Source organism: Phasianus colchicus, chromosome 1 (genome assembly GCF_987193195.1).
Source record: "Phasianus colchicus chromosome 1, bPhaCol1.hap1.1, whole genome shotgun sequence".
NCBI lineage: Eukaryota > Metazoa > Chordata > Aves > Galliformes > Phasianidae > Phasianus > Phasianus colchicus.
Genome location: NC_143436.1, coordinates 111469531 through 111494441, shown reverse-complemented (window position 1 = coordinate 111494441; position 24911 = coordinate 111469531). Strand labels below are relative to the sequence as shown.

The 24911-nt window shown below is 46.0% G+C and overlaps 1 protein-coding gene and 2 long non-coding RNA genes across 4 annotated transcripts in view; 1 reads left to right on the top strand and 2 right to left on the bottom strand.

Moving 5' to 3' along the window:
- The window catches only part of LOC116229882 (uncharacterized), a 28039-nt gene extending 11713 nt beyond the window's left edge, over positions 1-16326 (top strand). Inside the window, exons 2-4 of one of the 2 annotated variants that reach the window (XR_004167129.2) lie at positions 1430-1556; positions 12314-12453; positions 16057-16326. This is a non-coding gene — a long non-coding RNA (uncharacterized LOC116229882). Of the gene's footprint in view, positions 1-1429; positions 1557-4988; positions 8082-12313; positions 12454-16056 lie in introns of those variants that run through there. The other variant, XR_004167128.2, reaches the window with a different exon arrangement.
- On the bottom strand, positions 1433-12306 carry LOC116229883 (uncharacterized). Its single transcript, XR_004167130.2, has 5 exons — positions 12216-12306; positions 8128-8458; positions 2351-2442; positions 2109-2222; positions 1433-1514 (listed from the first exon to the last, which is right to left on the bottom strand). It is a non-coding gene; the product is annotated as an uncharacterized LOC116229883 (long non-coding RNA).
- On the bottom strand, positions 14865-18158 carry CRYAA (crystallin alpha A). Its single transcript, XM_031594639.2, has 3 exons — positions 17964-18158; positions 16919-17041; positions 14865-15911 (listed from the first exon to the last, which is right to left on the bottom strand). Exons 1-3 carry the CDS (start codon positions 18150-18152, stop codon positions 15702-15704), a joined length of 522 nt encoding a protein of 173 aa, XP_031450499.1. The 5' UTR covers positions 18153-18158; the 3' UTR covers positions 14865-15701.
- Positions 18159-24911: the final 6753 nt, after the last annotated feature.

The following is a 24911-nucleotide window of genomic DNA, read 5'->3' as shown; positions in this document are numbered from 1 at the left end:
AGGAGGTGGTGGAGTCAACGCCCCTGGAGGTATTCGAGAACCATGTGACGTGGCCATGGTGGGAATGGGCTGATGGTTGGAGTAGGTGGTCTTAGAGGTTCTTTCCAACCTTAATGATTCTATGATTCTATGATTCCAGGCAGGCTGAAGGCTGCCTGCACAGCCTCACGTATGTACACTTTAAGAAACCTTTAACTTCTAGGATTATGCCCATGATTTTTCCCACAGTACTTGATATCATTAGATGTTTAGGATACACACCCAAAGGACTGAACTTTGTGGCCACTCGGTAACCATAGACTGGGTACATCAGTATCACTAATGCTTCTGTCTTTCTATCAAGAAAGCTAGTACCTTGTGCTTCAAACACGAACATCCTGTGCCTCCCTTTTGCTAAAGCAGGCAGCCACCATCATGCTGCTTGCCAGCAGGGAAGTAGACAGCTCCATGCATCAAGCACCATGCAGACAAACCACAGACACCCTTTGTGTTATCCTTACATCAGTTTTTTTCCATATGATTGAATTGATGCTTATGCCCTTTTTTAGTTATCTTTTCACCTAATTTGCTTACTTCAGTAATTAGTCAGATTATGTTAGTACTTCTCTACATAATCTTCACCTTTGAGCAGGAAGCATGCTAATTTGCCAGAAAGCTACACAGAATTTGCATGTTTTTCCATATGATTTGGTAGCATCAATGCTTAAAGCAGGTGCAATGCTAATAAGGCAACCTGAGCAATCAGCCCAGGCAGACATTTGCAGATTGCACAATAATTTGTTTGGAAAGTCTTTGCATGTTTGTGCTTAGCACTAATTTTAGGTGAGAGATGGGGCAGAGAGGGAAGCTGAACAAATAAATGTAGCCAGTAGGATGGCCATGGCACTGGGTTTTCCTGAATGCCTGAGAATAGATGGTACCTGCAGCACAGCTGGGCAAGAACACATCTTCCAGGGTCTTGCTGGGAAGCAGAGATGAGTCACAGAACCATCGAATATCCTGAGCTGGAAGGGACCCACAAGGAACACTGAATATGACTTCTGGCTCCACACAGCACCACCCAACACAACCTGTGTCTAAACCCTATCGCACTGGACTCACTGAGCAGGGAAAGGAAGGAGCAGCTCCCATCCAGACGATGCTCAGCCTGCAGGTGCTCCCACTGCTCCTGGCAGGTCCCGAGGTTAAATTGGACTTGACTTAAATTTCCTTCCACCACAAATGTTTCCTCAAGTTAATCATTTCTCAACAATAGATAATTATTATACTTGCCTGTATTTTATTTTAAAATAAAAGCAGATAGAAAACAGACTGATTAGTGGCAGAAGTTGCTGGTTTGTTTTTTTGTTTTGTTTTTTTATAACCTTCAGCAGGTGGAAAAGCAATTAATTTTTTATCTGATTATGTTGTTTTGATTTATTCTTCACAGGAATCCTTACAAGGACTTTCAGCGAGTTGTGGCCTCATTTAAGAACACGGATGAAAAGGGGGCATAGGAGGGCCAGCACATTTCCCTGGGGGGAAGGAGAGAGGATGACACATGTCAGCTTGCTGAGGTAAAGCAGGAATCCGTATTTGTTTCAAACACGTTCTTTAAACAATCAGGAATATCTTGTGTGGGGACTCCTTCAAGGAAGCCAAATCCTGAGGACTTAGTGCTCTACCTACACCTTGGTAAAACCGCTGCCTGCCCTTCCTTAGGAGGTTTGACATAGAAAAGGGCAGGCAGGAGCCATGGAAGAGTTCTGGGAACAGGGCTCTGTACCTACTCCAGCAGCCTGCAGGCACCCTTGAGGTATGTCCAAGAAGGAGATGCCCACTCCATTTGACTGGGAGCCACCAGCCTGATTCTGGCCATACTTCCAGCCACAGTGCTAATGCACTCGGGCTGGGCTGGGTTCCCAGCATTTCACTTGGGAAACCCTGGACATACACAGAACCAGATAATCATTTGAGCTGGAAAGGACCCTTAAAGGCCATTTGGTCCAACTACTGCAATGAATAAGGACACCTACATCTAGATCAGGGTGCTCAGAGCCCTGTCCAGCCTGATCTTGAATGTCTCCAGGGACAGAGTTTCTACCACCTCACTGGGTAATACACTTTACCTGCTTTTATTTCAGTGGGGAATAAGGAGCCTGCATATTTTGTTGCCTCTGAGCACAGATACTTTCAAACTGAAAGCACTTTTTTCCTTTTGCTTCCATGTGTATCTTCTTACCCTACATGGGAATGAGAGCACACAGAGAGAAGTGGCTGCCTTGCCTCTAAGAAAAACACCTTGCCACAACTTCTGTCCTTTCCCAGAGAGAAAACAAGCCCTGGTTTTACCGCAGTTAAACTCACTGACCTTAGCTGAGCCAGTGTTGCCTGTGACCCGGAGCTGCAGGGATCTCCAAATGCTGCCATGCGATGGCTGCACCGAATGACCTGTTTCAAGCACTGAAGGACAACAGTGAGGTTGGCTCAGTATCCATTTCAGCCACTTCTAACAGCCCTTCCCACACAAAGAGGTGACATTCAACAGGCAGCCACACTTGGCCATCCTGGGAGTGCCCAGCAGTGCCAAGTGTGGGCAGACTGGGGCAGGGGCAGCCGGTGGGGTGGCCCTTGGGGACCCATATCCTCACTGTGTCAATGAACCAAGGAGCATTGGCTGCTCCCAGCTTCCTGATACAAGCTGGGTGCATGCTCCCCAAGCACGCACTTGGGTGACTTGTTACAGTTTCACAGCACCATGAATTAGGGGCATTTTTCAGTGCAAACATGATGTTATATCATTACGAGTGCTCTCAGGGCACCACAGCATGAGGAAAGCAGGAAAACATCTCTCCCCTTAGAGCAGGACAATTTTCTAACTGGGACAAGAGAAGAGTTGTCCTGGGTGAGAGCCAGGCAGAACGGATTGCTGGCCAAGGGAGAAGCTTTAGTCCTCTAAAGTCTCTCCAAAATCCCACTGGCAAAGCTGAGTTACACCACTGAGAAATAAACATCCTAATTTTAAGAACTGCAGTGACAGAAACTGTACAAGACACAGGCAGTGGGCACTGGGACTTGGCACACATTCCTTACATTCCACTTTGTCTCAGTCAGAAACATTAATGGACCTTTTGCCTGGCTTGACCCAAAGCAATGATGCCTTCCTAAGAAGCAGAGAGGTTTCTTAAACTTGGCCCAGACTCATGTGATTCTCATCTCAGGCTTACCTATCCTTAGTGAGCTAACATTTTGGTGAAGCTTAGCAACTCAAGGGCTTGTAACTAGACCTGAAACAAGAGGACTCTTGCAGAGCATGGATCAAAACCAAAACCAAGCCTTCAGCTGTCTAGTGGAGAACTCATACCATGGTATAAGGCTGTGCTGTGCATACACACTAAATAAAATCTTGCCAAGGACAAAGCTATGTTGCTGATAAATGACCTGCACTGCTTTGAAAAATGAATATATATTATCCCTCTGGATTACAATACAGGAATATGTCTTTTCCCATCTATGAGGAGCATCCTACTGTTTATTTTAGTTTGCAGACTTGCTGCCAGAAAGGAAATGAGAATATTATCTCTAATGAGTCTTCTCATAACAGTAATTTTCTGAAAGAGGTACCAATCCTAGATTTGTGTCAATAGTCCCTCATCTGTAAGCCATGGAATAAAACTCCCAAGCTTATTACTTCTCCACAGCCATTGTGATAATGTCTTGACAGAGCAGCAATTCAAATTTTAATAGTGATATACATTCTTCCCACATGTGTACAAAGACATCTCAACCCAGATTGAGCCTCTGGTCTCCTCTGAATCATCTAGCCCACATTACTTTTTCCCATTTATCTGTTGATTCTTTGCCAATTCTGGCTGCTCATCATTCAAAATACCTCCTCAGGTATGACATCTTGCCTCATTTCTTTGGAGGTTCTTCATTTTAAATAATTTGAGCCATATCTGTCAAAGTCATTTGAGGGAATGAAGGCAATGCCCCTCTGGCATCCTTGGGAGGCCCAAAGTTCTCATGTTCATCATATCTGCAAATGGGCCAAAGTTCACTTGCCCCCTTGGTCTCAGCATCACCCTCTCTGATTGGGTGAATGAAGCCCTAATCAAAAAGGTTTTACAGAACCAACGTCTAGCTACTTTTAAGCCTGTTTTCAAGAGCAACCAAGATGTGTCAGAAGTCTTTCATCCAACACATACCCTTGCACCGTGTGGCAAGTGATGTGAATAGGCAAGAACAATGTCTGCAAATTAATTCCACTGCTTTGAGTCAAGTTGTTTTAAGAACTTTGCAAAGCCATCCTTTTGTCTGGCCTTTGCACAGAAAAGTTGCATTGAACCATGTCTAGCTGTTTTGTCTAGATTTGATCACTCTGGGTCATATTCCTCCTCTTAAGAGAAAGCCTGTTAAAAAGATAAAAAGTAATGCTTGAGGGCTATGCAGAAACTTGTAAGTCCCCATATGGAGAATGCTGTTTAAAATACATTGACACTATTAACAATGACAAAGGTGTGTAGCTGAATAGGGCAGGATTTTAATGGACCATTAAAATAGAAACTTCAGCCATGGGCTACATAGTGAGTATACATGAAACCAGCTTGTTTTTCCCAGCATGTAAAGACCCCAGTAACCTATCAAGCAACCAAAAGCATCTGAAACCTTTGCAGGATGCCCTTCAGCAGGACTTTTAAAATGAGCACTCCTGGTCAAGGACATGCTGGCTGAGTATACCCACAGGGAGCAATTAATTTCTGTGGCCTGGTATTAACTGAAAACCCATGAGGTACCTGGAGTTGTCCTGTTGTGGCAGGATCTAGATCTCACTCCAAGAGCACAAACACTTCCCATCCTCCCCTGAACAATACTCTCCATGGACACAAGGTCCCTGTTGCGTGTTCAGCTGCATCAGCCTCAGCTTCCAATCTGCTGTTTACTTCCCTGAAGACTGCTGCATTCAGACAATGTAATTTCCTACAGTTTCCTCTTCTTCTCCACCTTAGGAAACCATGGGTTTGTGTCCAGGTCATCACTCAGAAAGTTTTGGACCGGCCTCAGACCAAAGAAGGAAAGTGCCTTTCCTAGGGAAACCTGTGTTTTAAATCTTCCAGGAAAAGGAGATTCAAGTAAATATTGGAAACCCACAGTCAGGATCTCCATAATGATGGGAATTACAGATAAGGGGACTGCAGAATGCTTCCACAGCAGCACCAGTGCTTTGGATCCACGTTTGCAAACTTTGCGCTGGCATAAATGGCTGTGTGCATAAAAATGCAGCAGTGAATTTCTTGTACTTCCTCATAAACTGATAAAGTGAGTAAGACAAAATCAAAGTTGAGAGAGGTTCACAAATTTTTCAAGACCAAGTTTCAAGCAGACCTGAGCCTATGCCTTCCACTTGTAAACAAGATAACCTCAGGCTGTGATTAAAGTGAGCAACATAGAAGGGTTATGGAAGCCAAATCCACTCCTTTCTTTGAGACCCTTTCAAGCCTAGAACAGCGTCCAACACCATTTTCCAAGTTTAGTGAGCTGAATCCTATCCTTGCATCCCAGACATGAGTAAGCATGGGACTGCAGAATGTTTGGGCCATGGGGCTTGCCATTCACAACCTGATGCCAAGCCCTTCCTCAGCTATCCATTGCACATGGAGTTTGAGCTTCCCCATAGATGCTACAGACATCAAAATACTTTGAGCAACTCAAGTGCAGGATTTGTCCTCTGCAGACTCCTCCCCACATGTTCATCTCACAAAAATACTTCTCCTGCCAGCTGCTGGCATGCTGGCAAGGCTCTGGATCTCACCTGCCATCATCCTGTACTGTAACAGAGTTTATGGCTTTTGGTCTTTTGTCCTGTTGATCTAAATTGGCTCAAAGATGGTCAGGAAGTGCTTTGTGGTCTGGAATGCAGTGAGGTGTGGGGAGAAAACCTCCTGTGAACCCTGCTGGGCAGGATGGGCCTTGACAGGGTGACCCCAGCCTTAGGTGTTCATAATGGCAGTAGGTCTACAGCTCCACAGCCTCCACTTTTCCTGCCCCATCTTCTGCAACTGGTTTCTGCCCTTTTCTTTGACATTTAAAGGACAAAAGCCAGAGAGCTTATGTTTCCGCCAGCCCTCTCCAAGCACAGAGTGTATCCCTGCTAAGCCAGAACAGGCTGCACAGAAAGTAAATGTACAACCAGGGTCCTACAGCAGTGCTGAATGCCAGCCAGGTTTGGTGGCCAGTGAGTTTGCGGACGTGGGAAGGACACTGCTGGGAGGTGTGACATAAGACCTTCATGACTCTAGACATCCCTGGTGCATGCGCACAATAGTTACCTCAGTAACAGGTGTTAAAAGTCCCAGCTCCCTCAGTAACAGGCATTGCCACCCTCCCTCTCCCCAGAGGATCCTATTCTCAGCAGGCTAACAATGCCTAACTCGCCCATCACACGCTGTGGGCATGCCAAGTATTCAAGAGGGGCCGTCCTTTGGAAAGGAGGGCCTATTTTCAGCTGCAGCCTTTTGCTGAAGCAGGGAAGCTCTGGCCAGAGGCCCTGCATTTTGCAAGGCTTTGCTGGATTGCTGTGCCAGCTGGTTCCTCAGCATGGCAATGTCACAGTATCCACACCAGCCAGGGTAAAGCGATAGCTTGTTAATGTCAGCAGCTTGAGCTGGTGAAGGTGCACTCTTTGATCCTTCCCAGCTGAAAAACAATACAGCTTTGCTGCTCCTCATCAGTCAGTGGGGACATGTCCTGAGAACTGGCTGAGCCTGGCCAGCTGGGGAAGGGAAAGCAAGGGGGAAAACTGCTGCTTATTGCACTGACGGAGAGGTGCCACTCTCAGATGCAAGGGGAGGAGTAAACAGATATCTTGCATGGCTAGTGCTCAATGGCAAGTACAGCTGCATTAAGACAGGTGCACCAAAATATCACCAGACCACTCTGTCATTGGTAGAAGGGACATGTTTCTTGGTTTCCAATTGCAACCTGGACATATTTGAGAATAAAGGCTTTAATAAACATCAGTGCCTGCAAGGCTATATTCCTCCTGCAATTCAGCTGGAATTAATACAAGGCCAGTTATTGTTCAGTACCCTCCTCTTTCCTTTGGCCCCTATATACCTCCACCCCATACATTTCTGGAGGTAAGGCTTTCTCCTTTCCAGACAGTACCTCACCATGTGACAGCATGCTGACAGGTTAAATCGTGTTCCCAGCACATGTTCCATCATGTATCCCAGCATGGGTCCCATCATGGGTCCCATCATGTAGTCCCACAACAGGTCTCATTACAGACCCTACCATGGGTGCAGCGTCAACTTGGAGGGCATGAACAGGCAGCTGGATCCTTGGCTGCACTTGCAGACAGGGCTCTGTGTGAGCTCAGGTGAGACAGACGTGCTCCCAGGATACAAACAAAGGTTGCAAGGAGCATCTGCACAAGGGCAGATCCATAGCTAAAGCAGCACCACAGTTTGGCATCACCCTCTCCCAGCAGAGCTAGCAAGGGGACCCTAAATGGTTTGAAATCAGCATACATAAGCACACTGCTTAAAAGCTGCAGCCATTTCCCTCTTACTGCTGTCTGCAGGATCCCAGCTAGCGCCCAAGGGATTCCCCAAGATAGCATTCCTGCTGCTCACCAACATCAGCCCTGGCCCTGGGTGTTCAAGTATTGGAACAGGCTGCCCAGGGAGGTGGTGGAGTCACCATCCATGGAGATGTTCAAGAAATGTGAGATGTTGTACTAAGGGACATGGTTTAGCAGGGACATACTGATGGTGTATGACAGTTGGACTAGGTCACCTTAGAGGTCTTTTCCAACCTTAGTGATTCTATGATTCTAAGCTAGGGGGGAGTTCCACCTAGGCACAACTTTGTTTTTTGCCCAGAGACCTGTTCTTCATTGCCTCACACTAGGGAAAGTTTGCTTCCACTCAGACAGCAACCTCAGCACCTATGTATTGTACACCAACAGAACATTTCTTCAATTTAAAAGGGGATTAATGTCTAACCCACCATAACAACCATGGTCAAGGCTCATCTCTCAAAGCCCTCAGTGACTCATAGGTTGGCTTTTGTGCCCAAAAACTCCTCTAATTTTTCCAGCTCTGCCAGGGAATATAAAGAAAAATATTACCTCTGTCTACAAACCTTTGACTCGGTGGTGTCCTGAGATATTGCAGCTACAGCAAAATATGCTGGAGGCCTCCGAGCCTGGTCCTTTTCCAAGGTAAATTTTCCAAGCATTTCACCTCAGATGCTTAAGAAACGTGAGTTTACATCTGATTCACCGGAGGACTTTACTCTGCAGTGCAGACAGGCGCTGAGTAACTCCTCTGAGCCCCAAGCACTGTGAGGGCGCACGGCAGAGCACTGTAGGAGAGGTTTACTCAACACGGTAACCGGTCACATCAGGCTGACGCCATCTCCCCAAGGCATCCATGCACGCAAGCCCATCCTGCAGCAGCTGGCAACGAAAGGCCTGTGCAAACAAAACCACAAATTCTATGGATATGCATTATTTTTTCCATTCACACCATCTGCTTTACTGCAAAATTTATAGGTAAAACATTGTCAGGCTCAGATTTCTTGGTTTTTTTTTTTTGTTTGTTTGTTTTTTTAAGCATTTTTTTAATCTTTTGGCTAAATCAATGTACTTCCAGCTGCCATATTAACAACTCAAATGCCAGTCATACGGTTGGGCTGCTTTCCATAACGAACCAGGCATGAATCGGAATAAGAAACTGCAATTACACCAAAGCCCCCAACACCAGCACACCCCGTGCTTCAGCTCCAGGCAGCAGTACAGCACAGTCCAGATGCAAAGCGTTCACACACTGCGTTCTGCCTCATGCTGTCAGAGAGCATTTACAATTATTCTGGATTTTAAGCCAGCTTCTGCACTTTATCCTATCAAACCATAAGAAAACACGTATAGCCTTTAGGTTTTGAAGTGTGTTAGTGTTTTTTTGTTTGATTGTGGGTTGTTTTTTGTTGTTGTTTTTTTGTTTTGTTTTGTTTTTCCCTTTTAGTTTGTGTTACTGAACCAGAAATAAGTGGCTCTGTGGGTATTTATTTAGCTGGAGGCTTTGTCTCTGAGTTATCTGTCTGATCTCTGGGGGCTGATCTTTCCTAGGTAGATAGGAGAGACATGGACCTGTTAGAGCATGTCTGAAGTGATCTGAAAGAGGAAACACCTTCCCTAGGAGAACAGGCTGAGAGAACTGGGGTTGTTCTGTGTGGAGAAGAGAAGGCTTTGGGGAGACCTGAGTGTGGCTGTTTAATATCTAAAAGGGGCTGTAAAAAATTAGGGGACAGAGTCTGTAGCAGGGTCTGTTGTGATAGGACAAGGGGAACTGGTTTCAAGCTAAAAGAGGGGAAAATTAGGTTGGATATAAGGAAAAAGTTTTTTACAATAAGGGTGGTGAGGCAGTGGCACATGTTGCCCACAGAGGTGGTGGATGCCCATCCCTGGAGGCATCCAAGGTCAGGCTTTATGTAGCACTGAGCAACCTGATGTAGCTGTTCCCTGTTCACTGCAGGGGAGTTGGACCAGGACTCAAACCATTACATGATTCTATGGTTCTCTAAGATAGAAATGAATGTTATGGCAGCTTCACTGGTTCTCCCACTGGTTCCACTGCTTGTTTGAGCCTTCTGTTCAGGCCAGTCTGTTTCTCTCACTCTGTGCACTCCTTCTTAATGAGTTGAAATGATAGGGGATTTACTTGTTGCTGAAAGAGCAAAGCCAGCCCGTGGGGCTCACCCTAGGATGTCATCTCTGGTTTGTGCTGCTAGAGAAACTCCTGCCAAGCAAAAAAATCTTCAATGATTGCTTTTCTTTACAAAATCCTTTCACTGACTCCACAGAATCACTCTGCCACTGCTAATAAAGTTCATTGTGTTCCATTTTCTCCACACTGATGTGACAGGGCATTCATTTTGTGTTACGTTCAGGTGAGACTTTCAGCTGCCACACCAAAAATCAGTGGGACAAAAGGTGCACTCAGGAGAAGCCAAAATGCCAGAGAGCTGAATGAGCCAGACGTGCTCCTGCTTTCTGTCATACAGAATCATGCGTTGCGGTGCTGTGAACCTCGCAAGCAAAATGCTGACACATTCAGATTCTGAAGCAAAGCTTTGTATAGCTTCCCTCACCCTGAAGCCCTCTGAGAACATAAATTTAAGCCAAGCATTCTGCGTTGCTGTTTTGTGGGCTGTTTGGAAGTGGTTCATAAATTATGAGAAAAAAGGACAGGCTGTTAGTGAATGCTTTGGGAAGTCAGCATCACTGAGAAGGGTTGGACATGCTTTGTTTACGGTGAGTTCTATATGCACACCCTGTGAAATACCCAAGGAGCCTTCTAGCAAAACCAGCCAAGATGAGATGAGATGTCCCGAATACTTCTCCTTAAGTAAAAACAAATAGTGAAAAAAGCAGGAAATTAAAGTCCAAGCCTTCCTTAGGCAGCACTGAAAACCATTGAGCAGGCTACTCACAGTGATCTCCACAGCTCAGCTCTGAGCACTGCCATAGGCTCAGGGTGGCTTATCTCAAAGAGTGGGTTATCTGGAGATAAACACCAGCAGAGCCAAATGTCATACCAGCCCTCAGCTGGGCGTTCCAGGCTTGGTCATGTGCTTTGTATGGGGGAGCAGACCACCCCTTCTCCTTATCACAGGGTGGGTGATGTGGGAAAGCACCTCTGGGTCCCTGTGACCCACCCCCTGCTCCAGCAGGGTGTGCAGGCTGATATTCAGGTGACTTCTGAAAGGCAGGAGATGGGCAGCTTGGGAGACATCTGTTCACTCCATCCTCCTTGTTTTCACCCTCCCTGTGAGGGGCTGACTGTGGAAAACAAGGGAGGTGGGAGAGGGGCTCCCAGCCAGTTTTCCAGGGAAAATAACAGCATTACAGGCAGGGGGAAGCACGTGGAGTCCTGCAGCAAGGGACTGGCATCAGCCCAAGTGGGTGGAAAGAGGAGACAGCAGGGACAATGGCATCGCACAGCTTCCTTCTGAGAGCATTGTCAGTGAGGGAAGGAGAAAGAAAACTGAAGTAATTGCTGCTGGGAGGGGAAAAAAGAAAAAAGAAAAAAAGAAGAAAAATAAAAACATTGCTGGAGGAATACACAGGAGATACTCAGAAAAATACCAAACGTGATCTTTCTGTTTGGCATTTCCTTTCAAGCAGAGGGCTACGAAATCCCAAAGACATGGGGCTGCTGCCATCTTTTGGCCAATCACGGGGCTCCCGGAGCTGCCTGATTTCAGAAATCAGAAACAGCTATCATTTTGTTCAGCTGTCTTTTTCTTTTCCAGAGCAGATAGATACATGTATAAAAATCCTTTGGTATGGCATCTCTAAGCAGAGCATTGGAGGTGCCAAGGAAACAAAATGGTCTGTCTGCAGACATTATGCCAGAGATGCAAAGTTTTGTACATGCTCAGTTGGCTGTCACTTTACTACACAGATGCCCTTAGACAGAGTTTCATAGAAGCTACATGCCTTTTCCCTTGACAGAAGGAGGCTAACAAAGTCTCCAAGACATCCAAGACCCTATTCATGCACAATGAATCTATGCCATGTGGGACTTTCCAGCCCCCAATGGGCTGAGTACCCAACCTCAAACAGCTCCACAGAATTATAGAATCTTTAAGGTTGGAAAAGACCTTTAAGATTGTCTAGTCCAACTGTCCTCCAATGCTGCCTACTAAACCACATTCCTTAGTACCACATCTACATATTTCATGAAAAGCTCCAGGGGACGGTGACTCCACCACTTCCCTGGGCAGCTTGTTCCAGTGCCTCACCACTCTTTCAGAAAAGATTTTTCCTAATATCCAGCCTGAACCTCCGCTGGTGCAACTTGAGGCCACTCCCTCTCATCTTTTTGCTGTTACGTGGGAGAAGAGAATGACCCTCACCTCGCCACAACCTTCTTTTAGGTGGCTGTGGAGGGCAGTAAGGTCTTCCAAGCCTTCTCTCTGCAGACTGAACAATCCCAGTTCTCTCAGCTGTTACCCATCAGACTTGTGCTCCAGATCTTTCAGCCTCACTGCCCTTCTCTGGACACACTCCAGGGTCTCAATGCCTTTCTTGCAGTGAGGGGCCCAAAACTGAACACAGCACTCGAAGTGCAGCTTCACCAGCACCAAGCACAGGGGGTGTTCAGCTCCCAGTCCCTGCTGGTACACTTTCTGATACAAGCCAGGAGGCCATTGGCCTTCTTGGCTACCTGGATAGGATAGGTAGGACCTGGATGACATATGGGGCCCTCTGTTCCCCTCAGAAGGGAGTTGCCTATGACAATTATCCTTATTTCCTTCTTGGCAGAGGCAGTCTTGAGATGTGGAGTTGACCACCTTGCCTCAGACAACCTCGTGGGTGGACCTTCAACCACATCCTCACTTACCTCTTCCTCAAGTTCCAGAGCTTCAAACTTATTATTACATAGGAACACCTAAGCAACCAAGGTAGGTAGGGCTGGGGAGTTGCCTGTGACACTGAGTGGAGACCTGTTTCCATTCTTCACCATCTTTTAGGGTCCCCTCCCTCTTCCCAACAGTGGCAGGGCAAGGGGTCCACCACACCATTTGGGGTGAATCACTCTAGTGTCTTTCTCACAGGTGTGATGGGGAGTTACTCCACCAGTCTGTCTCTTGCTCACACTCCCTGACCCTCCTTTACCTCTCCACCTCCTCCCTGAGCTCTGCCACCATGCTAAGCAGATCTTCCCTCTCACATCTCACGCAGGTGGAATCCCTGCCGCCCTCCACTGGCAGTAGCAGGTTCAGGCATCCCTGCAGTCAGAGATCTGAACAGCTGCCTTCTTGAGCAGGCAGTACATTTGGTTCACCACGTTATTTTTGGCCAGAGTTCTCTACCTAGTGAAGACCGTGGCTGGGAGGCAGCTGACAGGTGAATTGGACTCCAAACTGGGGAGAGATAGTCTGCCCTCCTGCTCTCCCTGCCTCTGTGAACGCCCAGTGCAAACTGCCTGCGCCGTGCCCTTCTGTCCAGCACCACATGGCAACATCCTCTGAAAGCAACGAGTGTGTCAAGTAGGAAAGTCCCTGCAGTGGTGTCCAGGGACCACAACCAAGCTCAGCTGATGTCCCTTAGGCCTCCTGACTTCTGTCATGGTCTAGGTAGATCTCTTTGCATTGCTGCAGTTTAGGAGTGGGAATGGACATGGCTCGAAGCACTGTTCATTTGTGCTTGGATGCCAAAGAATTATAGAATCATTAAGGTTGGAAAAGACCACTGAGATCACCTAGTCCAACCATCAGCCCGTCCCCACCATGCCCACTGACCATGCTCCTCAGTGCTACATCCACACGGCTCTTGAACACCTCCATGGACAGTGATTTCATCACCTCCCTGGGCAGCCTGTTCCAGTACATCACTGTACTCTCCCTGTGCTATGTCCCCCAACATCCACTGCATCATTAATTTCGACCCTGCTTGTGCTACATGTGCCATGAACGCCTGTGCCATGTCCCAACCTCATGTTTTTCCACCAAAGTGCCAGTCGGTCTCAATCTAAGTGCTAATCTCCTAACCCAAGCTAGGATGGGATATCTCTGGCTCCAGTCCTGCTGTGTGGATTGTGCTGGGACTTTCCTGTACCATCCCCAGAACTCAGTGAGCCTTGTGGTTCCCTTCCAACTTGGGATATTCTATGGTTCTGATTATATAAATCCTGGTACAGTTACCATACACCACACTGTCTGGACACTGCCAGGTGCCATCAGCAACCTGAGGCAGGCTCCCCCCTGCCTTTCACTCCATGACAAAGTCATCATTGAGTTTCTAATAAAAAACTTTCCAAGAAATTTTGTTAATCCTTGAAGTGTGTTAGTAGCACCTTGCTAACAGGTGAATTTGTGCAGAAAAGCTGTGGTGAAGTGCTCCCTCTCAAAACTGTGATCACAGTTTGTAAAGACCTTTGTAAAAGAACATTAATCCTGGTGAAAGGAAACAATGGTCTTTGCAGAGCCAAGTGCAACAAAGAGGAGGGGTATCCCACAGACATGTAACTAGAAGAAGGGTTGCCTTATGCTTGAGGCCTCAGTTTGAGCTTTAGGCCTTCGGGGACACGTTCCACCCCTGCACAAAACACCAGCGTGTCTTCACACAGAAGCTTATAGCAGCCTCTCACATTTTCAATAGGATCATAGAATTTTTCATAGTATAACAGAATGGCTTAGGTTGGAAGGGACCTTAAAGATCATCTAGTTCCAATCTCCTGTCATGTATTGCCATGAAGCTGGTTTGATTCTTTCCTCCCAGCTCTCTTGGATTTGTGTCAGGAAGGAGAGATGCCAGCACCTGGTAGGTGCCTTGGAGAGCAAAGGAGCAGTGGCCACTGGCTCTTTATAGCCAGGCGATGCAGAAAGAGGCAGCTTTTTTTTTTACCATGACCTCTCCCTGCCTCCCAGCCCTGCAGTAGCTGCTCACTCCCAGTACGATGCCATCCTTTTCCCAAACATGATCATTCATGCATTTCCCCTAGAGTTGGAACATTTTTTGGTTGAAAGCTTTGGAATTGCCTGATAATTAATCACAGTAAAAATAGGTTTAAAATAGTATTAGAGTTCACAGGGATGCCTTGCTCTGTAATTAACAACCATTTACTTTCTCTGCTTAAGAAATGGCCCAGTGTTGGGTTGTTGAGAGGTTGGTTTTTTTTTTTCTTTTTTAATCCCTTTCTTTCACTTGCATGAAGGATAAAAGGAAGATGAAAGGGCAAATACACAAAATAATTACAAAATGTGGTGGAAAGTACATCCTCTGAGTGGTGCAAGGCACCACGTTCACCTTTCCACTTCAGAACCTTTGGAAAGGAAAAATCAAACCCCCAAAGCCAATTGCGTGTTTCCTATATCTCTTTATTGACTGCCAGGGACTGAGTTCTCGGGTTGAGTGCCAGATACCAGTGGGTCAGATGGAGCTACACTAGAATTACAGCGAGGGCAGGAGCGAGGGTGTGATATGCACAGGCTGGGGAGAGTTTGGTGCGGTCTGAAGCCTCTGCAGAGCGGTGAGCCCCCTCTCTCCCCACTGCTAAGACATTGGAAAGACACACTTGTCCTTTTGTCAGATGTCCCTAAGGAAGTGACAGGCTGGTGGTGTGAACAGACACACTGAAACACTTTGCTGAGAAAAAATATATGCTGTGACCCTCAAACGTAACACATTATTATCTGTCCTGTGGTTGCAAGGAACCTGTGGTACATTTATCGCACATACTCGGTATCCCAGTGTGGGGCTTGGCGTGGCCAAGTTGCACTTTTTGGAGTAACCAGTTAACTGTGTGGGACAGAAAAAGTCTCTGGGGCTTCTACCCCACTCCAAGTCCCACTACAAGCATTTGTGCACCAGAAGATGGTGTTACTCGTGCACTCCGTCCTTCCTGGTGGTGGTTGTGGACTACTGCACCAGAGGAAGACCCTTTTGGCAACTGCAATGGCATGGCGGCGTGTGAAATCCATGCCATCCTGACAGCATGAATTGCAGGTTTAAGCATCAAAGTCCACCAGCCGTTCACCCAGCACCTCATTCCATACAAGGGGAGAAAATAAACATATGGGGGAGAAAAAAAGAAAAAAAAACAACAAACAAACAACAGAACAAACCCCTCTAGGTATTCACTGATATCTACGCAATGGCTCTAGGAGTGAGACCTGCAGCCGGTGGCAGCCTGCGTACCGCAGAGGGTTTAGGAGGAAGGTGCAGAGGTGGGCTTTTCCTCCCGGGACACAGGGATGGGCCTCTCGCTGTGGCTGGGGTCCATATTGGAGGGGACCTTTGGGCCCGAGAAGGTCAGCATGCCATCGCTGGACAAGGAACAGGTGATGGCAGACTGGTCCACATTGGCGGGCAGGCGGTACCGGCGGTGGAACTCACGGGAGATGTAGCCGTGGTCATCCTGACATGTAGAGAAGAGGAGAAAGCCCTGTAAGAAGCCCCTAGAGCCCACCCTTCCCTGCTGTTCATCAGAAGTGGTCTCCATTGAACCTGGCTTGACCTGAGATCTTACTCAGGGCATCTCTGCTTCTTGTTTTATCTTTCAGGTTTGTAGGATCAGGTGTCCCCTCATGACACTCTGAAGCCTCAAGAGAAGTAAAGTATAACTTAAATTTGCTTGTGGGCTGTCAAGACCTCTGACTTCAAAGACAAAGAAGAGAAAGCCTGAGGCTCTACAAAGGGAAGAGCAATGCATGTATTCACGTGTGTTTCCTTAATAGGCAGAGGCACTTTGTCAACCAAAGGATACAGTCATGGACCCCTTTTTTTCATCAAAAGAATCAGAAACACAATATATATATATTTTAATTTAGCCATGAAAAAGGCTGATTTTCTTTCTGTAGTAACAGTTTCAGAAAATAATAATTATATTAAAAACAAACAAATAAATACTGTTTCCAGGCTGGAGTTCTCTAAGTTCAGAAAGTTCAGGAGAAGAATTAATCCCCTCACTAGTATAACTCACTTTTCAACACCCACCAATATTTCCATGACATACATGTTAAAAGTTTCCAAGCCTGAGGCATTTGGTTGTTTTGTTTTGCTTTTCTCTTCCAGATCAGCATATGAATTCTCTGTTTCCCCTAATAATTCCGGTTTATAAAAACTCATCCATTATTCGGTGGCAGCATCGAATAATACTCTTCTTCTGGCCTGGTGTTATTAGTGAACAATGCACATTGTCATCTGATGGTTATGGAAGATGATGGTCAAACATAAACAAAGGAGAGCTGGATTAGCTCATTACTGCCATCAGATCAGATCTGGGCTCCATCAGAGCTGGATATGCCAAGAATGACAATTTGTAACTCCTCTTTTTTTTTCTTTCTTCCCTTGGGTAATGTTGGAAAGAAATAGAGCAGAGCTTGATTCCCCAGTTGCTTAACCACCCTGCTTACTTCCACTTACCTGTCTTTCACTATGCTTGCCGTGGATTTCCACAAAGTCATCAATAATCTTCACGCTCAGATCTTCGGGAGAGAAGTGTTTTACATCCAGCATGATTGTAAACTTGTCCCGGTCAGACCTCACCTGAAAGGAACATTATTAGCAATTAAGACCCAGGCTTTACACACAAAGGCTGCATCAGCCTCAAAAGCCAAGAGCCTTACGGTTCTCTCTAATGAGGCTACAGGTCAGGCTGTATCCACAGCCCACCAGTCTCAGAAGGAGTCTTCCTTCCCAGGGCGGAGAGTGAGGCATCAGGGACTCTGGGGGTCTTTGCAGCACCATTTCTTTTGCCCTGGGCAGATGGATCTTTTCTTGCCACTATTCTTTTGTCGTGCACCCCTTTCATTGCACTTAGAAATTTGCCAGATGCACTGAGCATTTGTGCTCAGCAGCAAGAGGGGATTAAAATTAATGCTCCGTGACAGCATGTGTTTTGTCCTTTCAGCAATTTAGAATGTCTTTGCGGTTTCAAATCTGTAACTAGTTTCTGGGAGGAACCAGTGGACTAGAGAAAGCCCCAGTCCCTGAACTTCAGACTACAGCCTTCACCGCTCCTCATGCCCTTGGAGAACTCACCTAGGTCCTCCAGTGCATGCTGGCAAAAACTGAGGGGCTGCCAAGGCAGAGAAGGGGGATGGAGAAACTCTTGCTTGTGCTCACCCATGTCCTCTCCAATGCGGAGCCCAGCTCATGGGTGCTTATTCCAGGAGAAGCTCAGTTCCTCCCTTACCAAACAGCTGAGGGGCAACACAGGCAGACTGGTATGTGACGTGATGAACGGTAGGGAGACAAACAACTTTCCATTCCTTGAAGGGCAGCCTTCTCCCAAGCCAAGGACCTGGGCTCCCAGAAGGAGCTGGGTATGGCAACCCAGGCTAAGTCTGACGTCCCCAGCACAGGGCTAAAGTTTCTGCCCCACTCGTGAAAACATTGGGCAGAGAGAAGCCAGCAGAGGTGTGGAGAAGGAGAGGAAGGCAAAGGAGGGGGTGGTGAGGAGCCTTACCTCTGAAATGCCCGATTCCAGCACGCTGCGGAAGAGGGACTGCCGGTAGTAGGGGCTGATAGTGGAGGAGAACAAAGGCAGGAGATCGTACTCCAGGAGACCCTCTCCAAAAAACTGGTCGAACAAACGGCTTGGAATCAGGGGTCCCAGGGCGCGTTTGAACCAGGGGTGCTGGATGGTAATGTCCATATTTGCTGCTGCTATGTCTTGTTCTAACAGGAGAGCGTGGGAGCAGTGCTACCGCTTGGAGGACAGCGATGCCTTTGCTGGCCTGCACAGTGCAGCCTGGGGAAGGCTGCCCCTATATATACTGGTCTCGCAGAATGAAGGCATTAGTGGGATTTCTCTGGAAAGACATGATCTCACGACGAAGGCAACGTGGTCAGCAGAAATGCGGAGACTGACCTGGGGATGACAGTCTGGTGGGAACCAGCGCCAGATCTCCTGGAGGGATGCTGCCAGGCTGTGATGCATGGGACGGTTTCTGCCCTGGGGCATCGGCACATCTTCCGGATGAACAAGAGCTGCCAGGCAGATTCTAAGGGATGTTTGGGGAGGAGGCCCCTTCTGTGGGTCTTTGCCCCCGGCCCTTGGCTTCGTGCTTATGTGCTTTTGCTTCTGTCATTTCTTGAAGCAGAGTCTGCTCAAAATATAAAATAGTTTTCTTCCAAGAGAAGAAAAACAAGTCTAACTTGAGTTTGTGAAAAGGACAATTTTTTGCAGTGTGCTATAAAGTGTGTCTGATAAATCTGGGCAGGGATCCTCCAGCAAGTTCCCCATGTGGAGCAAGGATGGGCTGATGGGAGCCCCCATGGGCTGTGCTTCCCTCGGCAGTAACAGTCAGCAGAAGGAGAACAGCCACTTACCTGCACACCAGCCACATATGGAAGCTCAGCAATATCCAGCATCCACTTATGGCTGAGCATTGATCCAGAATCAGAGCATATGTGTTCTCAGTGCGCTGGTGGGAATGCACTATTGAGAGAAAAAGGGAGAAACTCTCTTCACCTAAATTTCATGTAAAATGCAGTATATTGAGATGTATGGAAATATTTGAATAATATTTATGGCTTTATGTATTAAGTTTCACCTGGACATATATTTTCATGGATCTCCCTAGAATCGGTTATATCTATTTTGTCTTTGATAGGCATTTTTCTTTTTTATGGGCAAAACTTTTTTATCACACTCTACAACTTCCTGAAAGGATGTTGTAATGAGGTGATGCGTAGTCTCTTTTCCCAGGTAACAATGATAGGACAAGAGGGAATGGGCTCAAATTGCACTGGGGAGGTTCAGGTTGGATGTTAGGAAAGATTTCTTCTCTGAAGGAGTGATAAGGTATTCTCAGAGAGGTGGTGGGGCCACCATCCAGAGATGTTAAAAAGCGTGGAGATGTGGCAGTGAGAGACATGGTTGGTGGACATGGGGATGATGGGTTGACAGTGGGACTAGATGATCTTAGTGGTCTTTTCCAACCTTAATGAATCTTTGATTCTATGCATATACTTCACTGAAGCACAAATATCATTCTTTTTCCATTGCAGGCTTTCAACTGTCTGTCTGCCTTGAGACAACAAGTGGTCTCATGAGACTCATCACATCTAACTTTCAGCAGCCCAAAACTTAGACATCCAGTGTAAATGAGTTGTCTGGGCTCCCTGTTCAGTCAGTGAAGAGAGAGAGATGCCTCCAAATGGCTCGTGCTATACTGTGAATGGCTAGACAATGTGACAGGAGGCATCTTTCACTGCTGCCCACATCTCAACTGAGTAAAAAAGTAATTCTAATTTCAACCTCTTTCTGGACAAGCAGAGCTGGTGAGATGAATCCCATACAATCTGACTTATGCCTCTCAGAGGGAAACTACGTCTGGGAATACAAAGAGTGAAAGAGCAGTCATAAACTCCATTGGTGCTATATTAAATAAAGAGTTTGGAGAGAGGAGAAAGCACTTATTCAGGGGACCAAGATGCACAGTCTTTATGCATCATTATCAACTACTGAGCAAAAGCAGTGAGACTTGTTTGTGTTCCCATAAAAGGAACAAACTGAAGCATACATTCAAGGGTGCACCCAAAAGCCACGAAGCCACAAATCAAAGATGAGGCTCTCTCAAAGCCCATTGCAAATTTCTAATGTAAGTACAACTCAAAAAGCCTCACTGTAGGATCTGCTGTCTAGCTTATTTTTAAAAGAATTCCTTCCTAAGCTATTATGAATAAATGACAGCACGAGACACATAGTGAAGGCCAAGACATTGCCCAGGACAATTAGCAGAAATCCTACATCAGGTTTCTGAGTAAAGCAGGCTCCAGTAATCAAGCACAGTACTTGCTTGTTTCCAGCTGCCTCTAGCTTGGATGCATGGCTGACCATCACCTGTCAGTTTCTGGGTGAAGCCAGCGCTACTGGTAAGCAAAGTGCAAGCCCAGCACAAAGAGGAAAAGAATATTGAAGTGACTGGTCAAGCATAACTGTGGAGGGTACATATGTGATTCTGAAGTGCTAATATCACCTCGAGCACTGCTTTTGACTGCTGCGTTGCAACCCCAGGAATGCCCAGGAAGGCAATCTTTCTGCTTTGATCTGCCTGCCTTCTCAAGGCAAGCGGTCTCTTCTGACTTGCAGGGTGAGTTATTCTTCAGACAAATTTTGAAGAAGATGAGAATGAGTTCCGATGCTTTTATTTTCAAGACCAGTCAACCTGAAAAGGTAGGACTGTATCCACTTAGATGGTCCTCTGCACTTAGGTGTAAGCTGCATAATAGCAACATAGGGGACTGAATGATGTCTGCCCTTATTTAAAGCTAAAATTGTTGAAGCATAATAATTAAGAGTTTTCCCCTTGAAGAAACATTTCTATGAGTACAAAAGAGGGTTAACAGATGCGCAGGTAATAAACGTGAGTTCCTTGCAAGTTTTCTTCCTAACAGTCTGGCTCCAATAGAAAATACTATGAAATATCTGTGACAGAGCTGGTGAGCAGGGAAAAAAAAAAACAACTTACTTTTCCTAGTCTTACATAGACCCAGCTTTGGAAAGGATGCAAGAAGCCCATTGTAGTCAATCACAAGCACTAAAGCCAAGTAGGCAGGCTCACTAGGGAGACAGTATTATCAGTTTTGGCTCATCCTTTGCCAAGCTGCTAAGCGCTTATTAGGTGCTTAGTCTAGCAGTGAACACACAGTATTTAATTTTTTCTTCTTAAGGTAAGAGTCCTTTCACTAGAAAACTCTTTTTCTGTTCCTCAAATACACACATAACACACAGAGCAGTATCATAGAATCATAAAAGTTGGAAAAGACCTCTAAGATCATTAAGTCCAACCACCAGCCCACCCCCACCATGCCCACTGCCCACGTCCCTCAGTGCCACATCCACACTGCTCTTGAACACCTCCAGGGATGGTGACTGCACCACCTCCCTGGGCAGCCTGTGCCACTGCCTCACTGCTCGGAGAAGAAATTATTCCTAATATCCAACCTGAAACCTGAATATCCAACCTACCGCATCTGCCCTGGGATGCTGATGGAGGAAGAAATGACTGAGCACAGCTGCAGATGGCCTCACTTTCCCCAGTGCCACTTAATACCATGAAAAGCATTAAAGTAACAATTTCTGCTGAGTTTTGGGTACTATTGATATCCTACTAAGCCCCTGTTGATGGGAGGAAGTGAGGCCGTATTATCAGTAAAATTTGCACACTTTGATTAACTATGGCTGGGGCTGCAGGGTTAATGCAATGGGAGGGCTGAAGTGAGAGGGGACATACTTTATATTCTTCTATCAATAGATGAACAAATGTTTCTTGTTAAAAGCAAAATAAACATCTGAAAACCCCTCTTTGAGGACAGCTCTTAGCAAGAAAGCAGATAGTGAGAGGATTGTCGCCCAGTGAGCATCTTTGAAAATCAGGCCCTGTACTAAGTTGGAATACAGATCTAGGAACCTATCCATCAGCAAGTGTATTTAAAAAAAACACAACACCTTGGGATGCTTTTCTTTTAAAGAGATGTCAGCATGTTCCTGGGGAGCTCTGTTTTTGTTCCACAGGTAAGCACTTGTGAAGTTACCACTGGAGGCAGGGAGAGGCAAACAGAGAGGGGACAAATAGTGGAGATGACGTTTCTAGTTTTCTTCATAAAAAGACATCTTTGTCTCACTGTTTTTAAGACACAGTCCTCTGCTTTACTGCTGGCCTTTGGGATTTCCATCCCCACAGCTCCTTCCTCCCTATTTTAAAGAGATGGGGCTATTTTTATTTCCTGGCTTATACCAATCCACAGAATTACTGTTCAGCTGTATACTGGAAAAGTTAAATATCCACTCTCCTTATGCAAAGACTGATATTTATTTTATCTAAAGAATTTATATAATACCAACAGTCTGCCTTGGTGCAGCCAAAGAGGCTTAAAAAATTACAAGCAATCCCTTTTTTCCACCTCAGAGCCCACATCCTAAACACTGAACAAATCCCATCAGTGTTTGGGGCACATAACATCATTGTTGTCAAATCAATGGTGAATTTACATGCTGTTAATCCTTGGCATTTATTCAAACAAGCTCAGCAAGTTTTAGAAGCACAATGCATTTTATGTTTTCATCAATGGATTTACATAGTGAATGAGAGATGCTCTCCCCTTCCCAGTCTGCAGCAGTACACCAGTGTGGGAGACATGAAGACAGCATCTAGCACAGAGAGCAGGAGATCTGGAAGAGAAGCAGGTCTGGAAATTTACAGCTGCTGAGTAATGGTGCTTCTTCCCATCTGTAGATATCTGAGCACTTTACAGAAGAGGTAAGTATCAGCATGGTGACTTGGAACAGTAAGTAAAATGAGTTCTCACTCTGAAAGAAAGGGAAAATCTGAGCCCTTTTCACTTCCCTCATCTTCTCTATGAATAAAACCGCCTCTCTTGCAACTTCCCAGGGCTTGCTGCTGAGAGTCCCTCTGCCTTGCAACCAGGCCTCCTCTCCAAAAGCTTTCCATGGTCTCTGTTCTTACAGTATCAAATATTCCCTTTGCTGTGGGAATAATAACCATTCTTCTCAGACTACAGAACCTGAGACTGCAAGATTCTTTTGTCAGATGATGCTTACTGATCTAAAGCAAATAATGATGTTAAGTCATGTAAGAGTTTAAGGAATTAGAACCTTAATTGCTGTTTCAGAAGAAATGAGGAATAACATCCATTGATTTTGGCATGAACCCCCATTAAAAAAAAAAAAAAAGAAAGAAAGAAAAAAAGAAAAATATATCTTCATACTTACAGCTCCATATATACACATATATATTACAACATGGTTCATTGATTTTTATGAAATGAAGTTTTCTCTTCCAGTGTTCTTGACAGTTCAGATGTGAGTTGTTTCTGCATGGTCAACATGATCATTCTTGCATTGAGCAGATCTTCCTACAGAGCCTATAGATTATTCCTGTAGATTTTTTTTTTCTTCAAAGGTTCAATACCCAACTTCTGCACTGTGTGACCTAAAGGGAAAGTACAGCATGCAAGGAAGAACAGAGGTATCTCAGAAAATGCTCTATCATAGATATTCACTCGGAAGGTTGGCAATGTAGAAGGCTTGGGAAGCAGTCAAGACAAAAGCTGCAGCCTCCTTGGTAATTCTACAATGACCCCACAGTCCTGGTTTGAGTCTACCTCACTCTGTCTGAGCAGGGCTTGGGAAGAAAACAATAGACACCAAGGGTAGATATTATTGAATGGGTAGATGTTACTTCCTGGGTGAAACTTTACAGGAAAGCTCAATAAACTGCCTGATCACAGGGGATGCTGCAGCAAGGTCCTTAAGAGCAAGCCTGAGATAGCTGGATAATGCTCAGGTAAACTGGCACTGGGAATTGAACTAGTTTTTGGTGCTAAGAAAAGCATGGAAATCAACTCACAGAGAAGACAGGACTTGTCCAATCAAGACAAGAGGGCTGTGTCAGGTACAGAAGGGACATGGATGAAAGGGGTTTGGACAGACAAGCTGTGTTAATGATTCAGGTTAGAGAGTTAGCCCTCTGAACCTGCTACTGTATGTACACAGGCTATCAGTGTAATTAAGTTATTTAAACTTACTTTAGACAACCTACTGCACCTGCACAATGCAAGCACATCCAGCATCTACTGGGGGGAGCATATCCTTCAGCAGGCAATCACAGGGTGCACCTCCAAACCTCCGCCAAGTACCTGGGCAGTGCTACAGGACCTGCAAAATTCCCTGTTGCTGTGTCCATCCAGCCAAATGGTGTGTAAAAAAGCCAGCTCTTGTTGGGCTCATGATCCCCGGTCCCTCACGCATGGACGCTAGATGAGTCTGTTATGGTGGCAGCTGTCTGGTGACTTGGAGAATTTATTTTTACAGTAGATCAGTGATGGGAACCTTGGGAAAACATAACTTGGCAGAGAAAGACCCTACTGATCCATTTGTTTCAGCTGCTCCCAAATCCCCTTGCTGGTTTTACGTGCGCTCATGTGAGGATGAGCATTAGCATGAGAGTGGTGGAGGTTAGCAGCAAGAAGATTAGGGCAATAGGCTGGTGAACACCACGTTGAGACAGGCTCTGCATGCGTCACTGTGCACGCACAGGAAAACGCAAAGGCTTGCTCTCAGCCCTTCTTCTTACTCATTATGCACCACAGGTTTATGTCTGCTTTGCATCACCAGAGAAAGGAAATCAGTCGATGCAAGCCAGAGGTCTCCTTGATCAAGGTAAAAAGAGCACACAGGCCATGGGCTGGAGCACACTTTTGGGGAGAGGACAGCAAAGTAGGGGATAATGAAGCTGATGGGCATCATGTTTCCCAGACTCTAACCCAGTGAAAAGTGCTACTCTCAGGAACAGCAGATGGGAACAAACTTGAGACAGCTAATGTAACACCAATGACTAGGGCTCTGCTGTGTATAATTAAGGTTAAATAACAAAAACTGTCACAG

Coding starts and splice junctions, on each gene's coding strand:
- CRYAA (XM_031594639.2), bottom strand. CDS start 18,152: ATGGACATTACCATCCAGCACCCCTGGTTCAAACGCGCCCTGGGACCC. Junction 17,042..17,963: donor TGGAATCGGGCATTTCAGAG/GTAAGGCTCCTC, acceptor TGTTCCTTTCAG/GTGAGGTCTGACCGGGACAA. Junction 15,912..16,918: donor GCAAGCATAGTGAAAGACAG/GTAAGTGGAAGT, acceptor TCTACATGTCAG/GATGACCACGGCTACATCTC.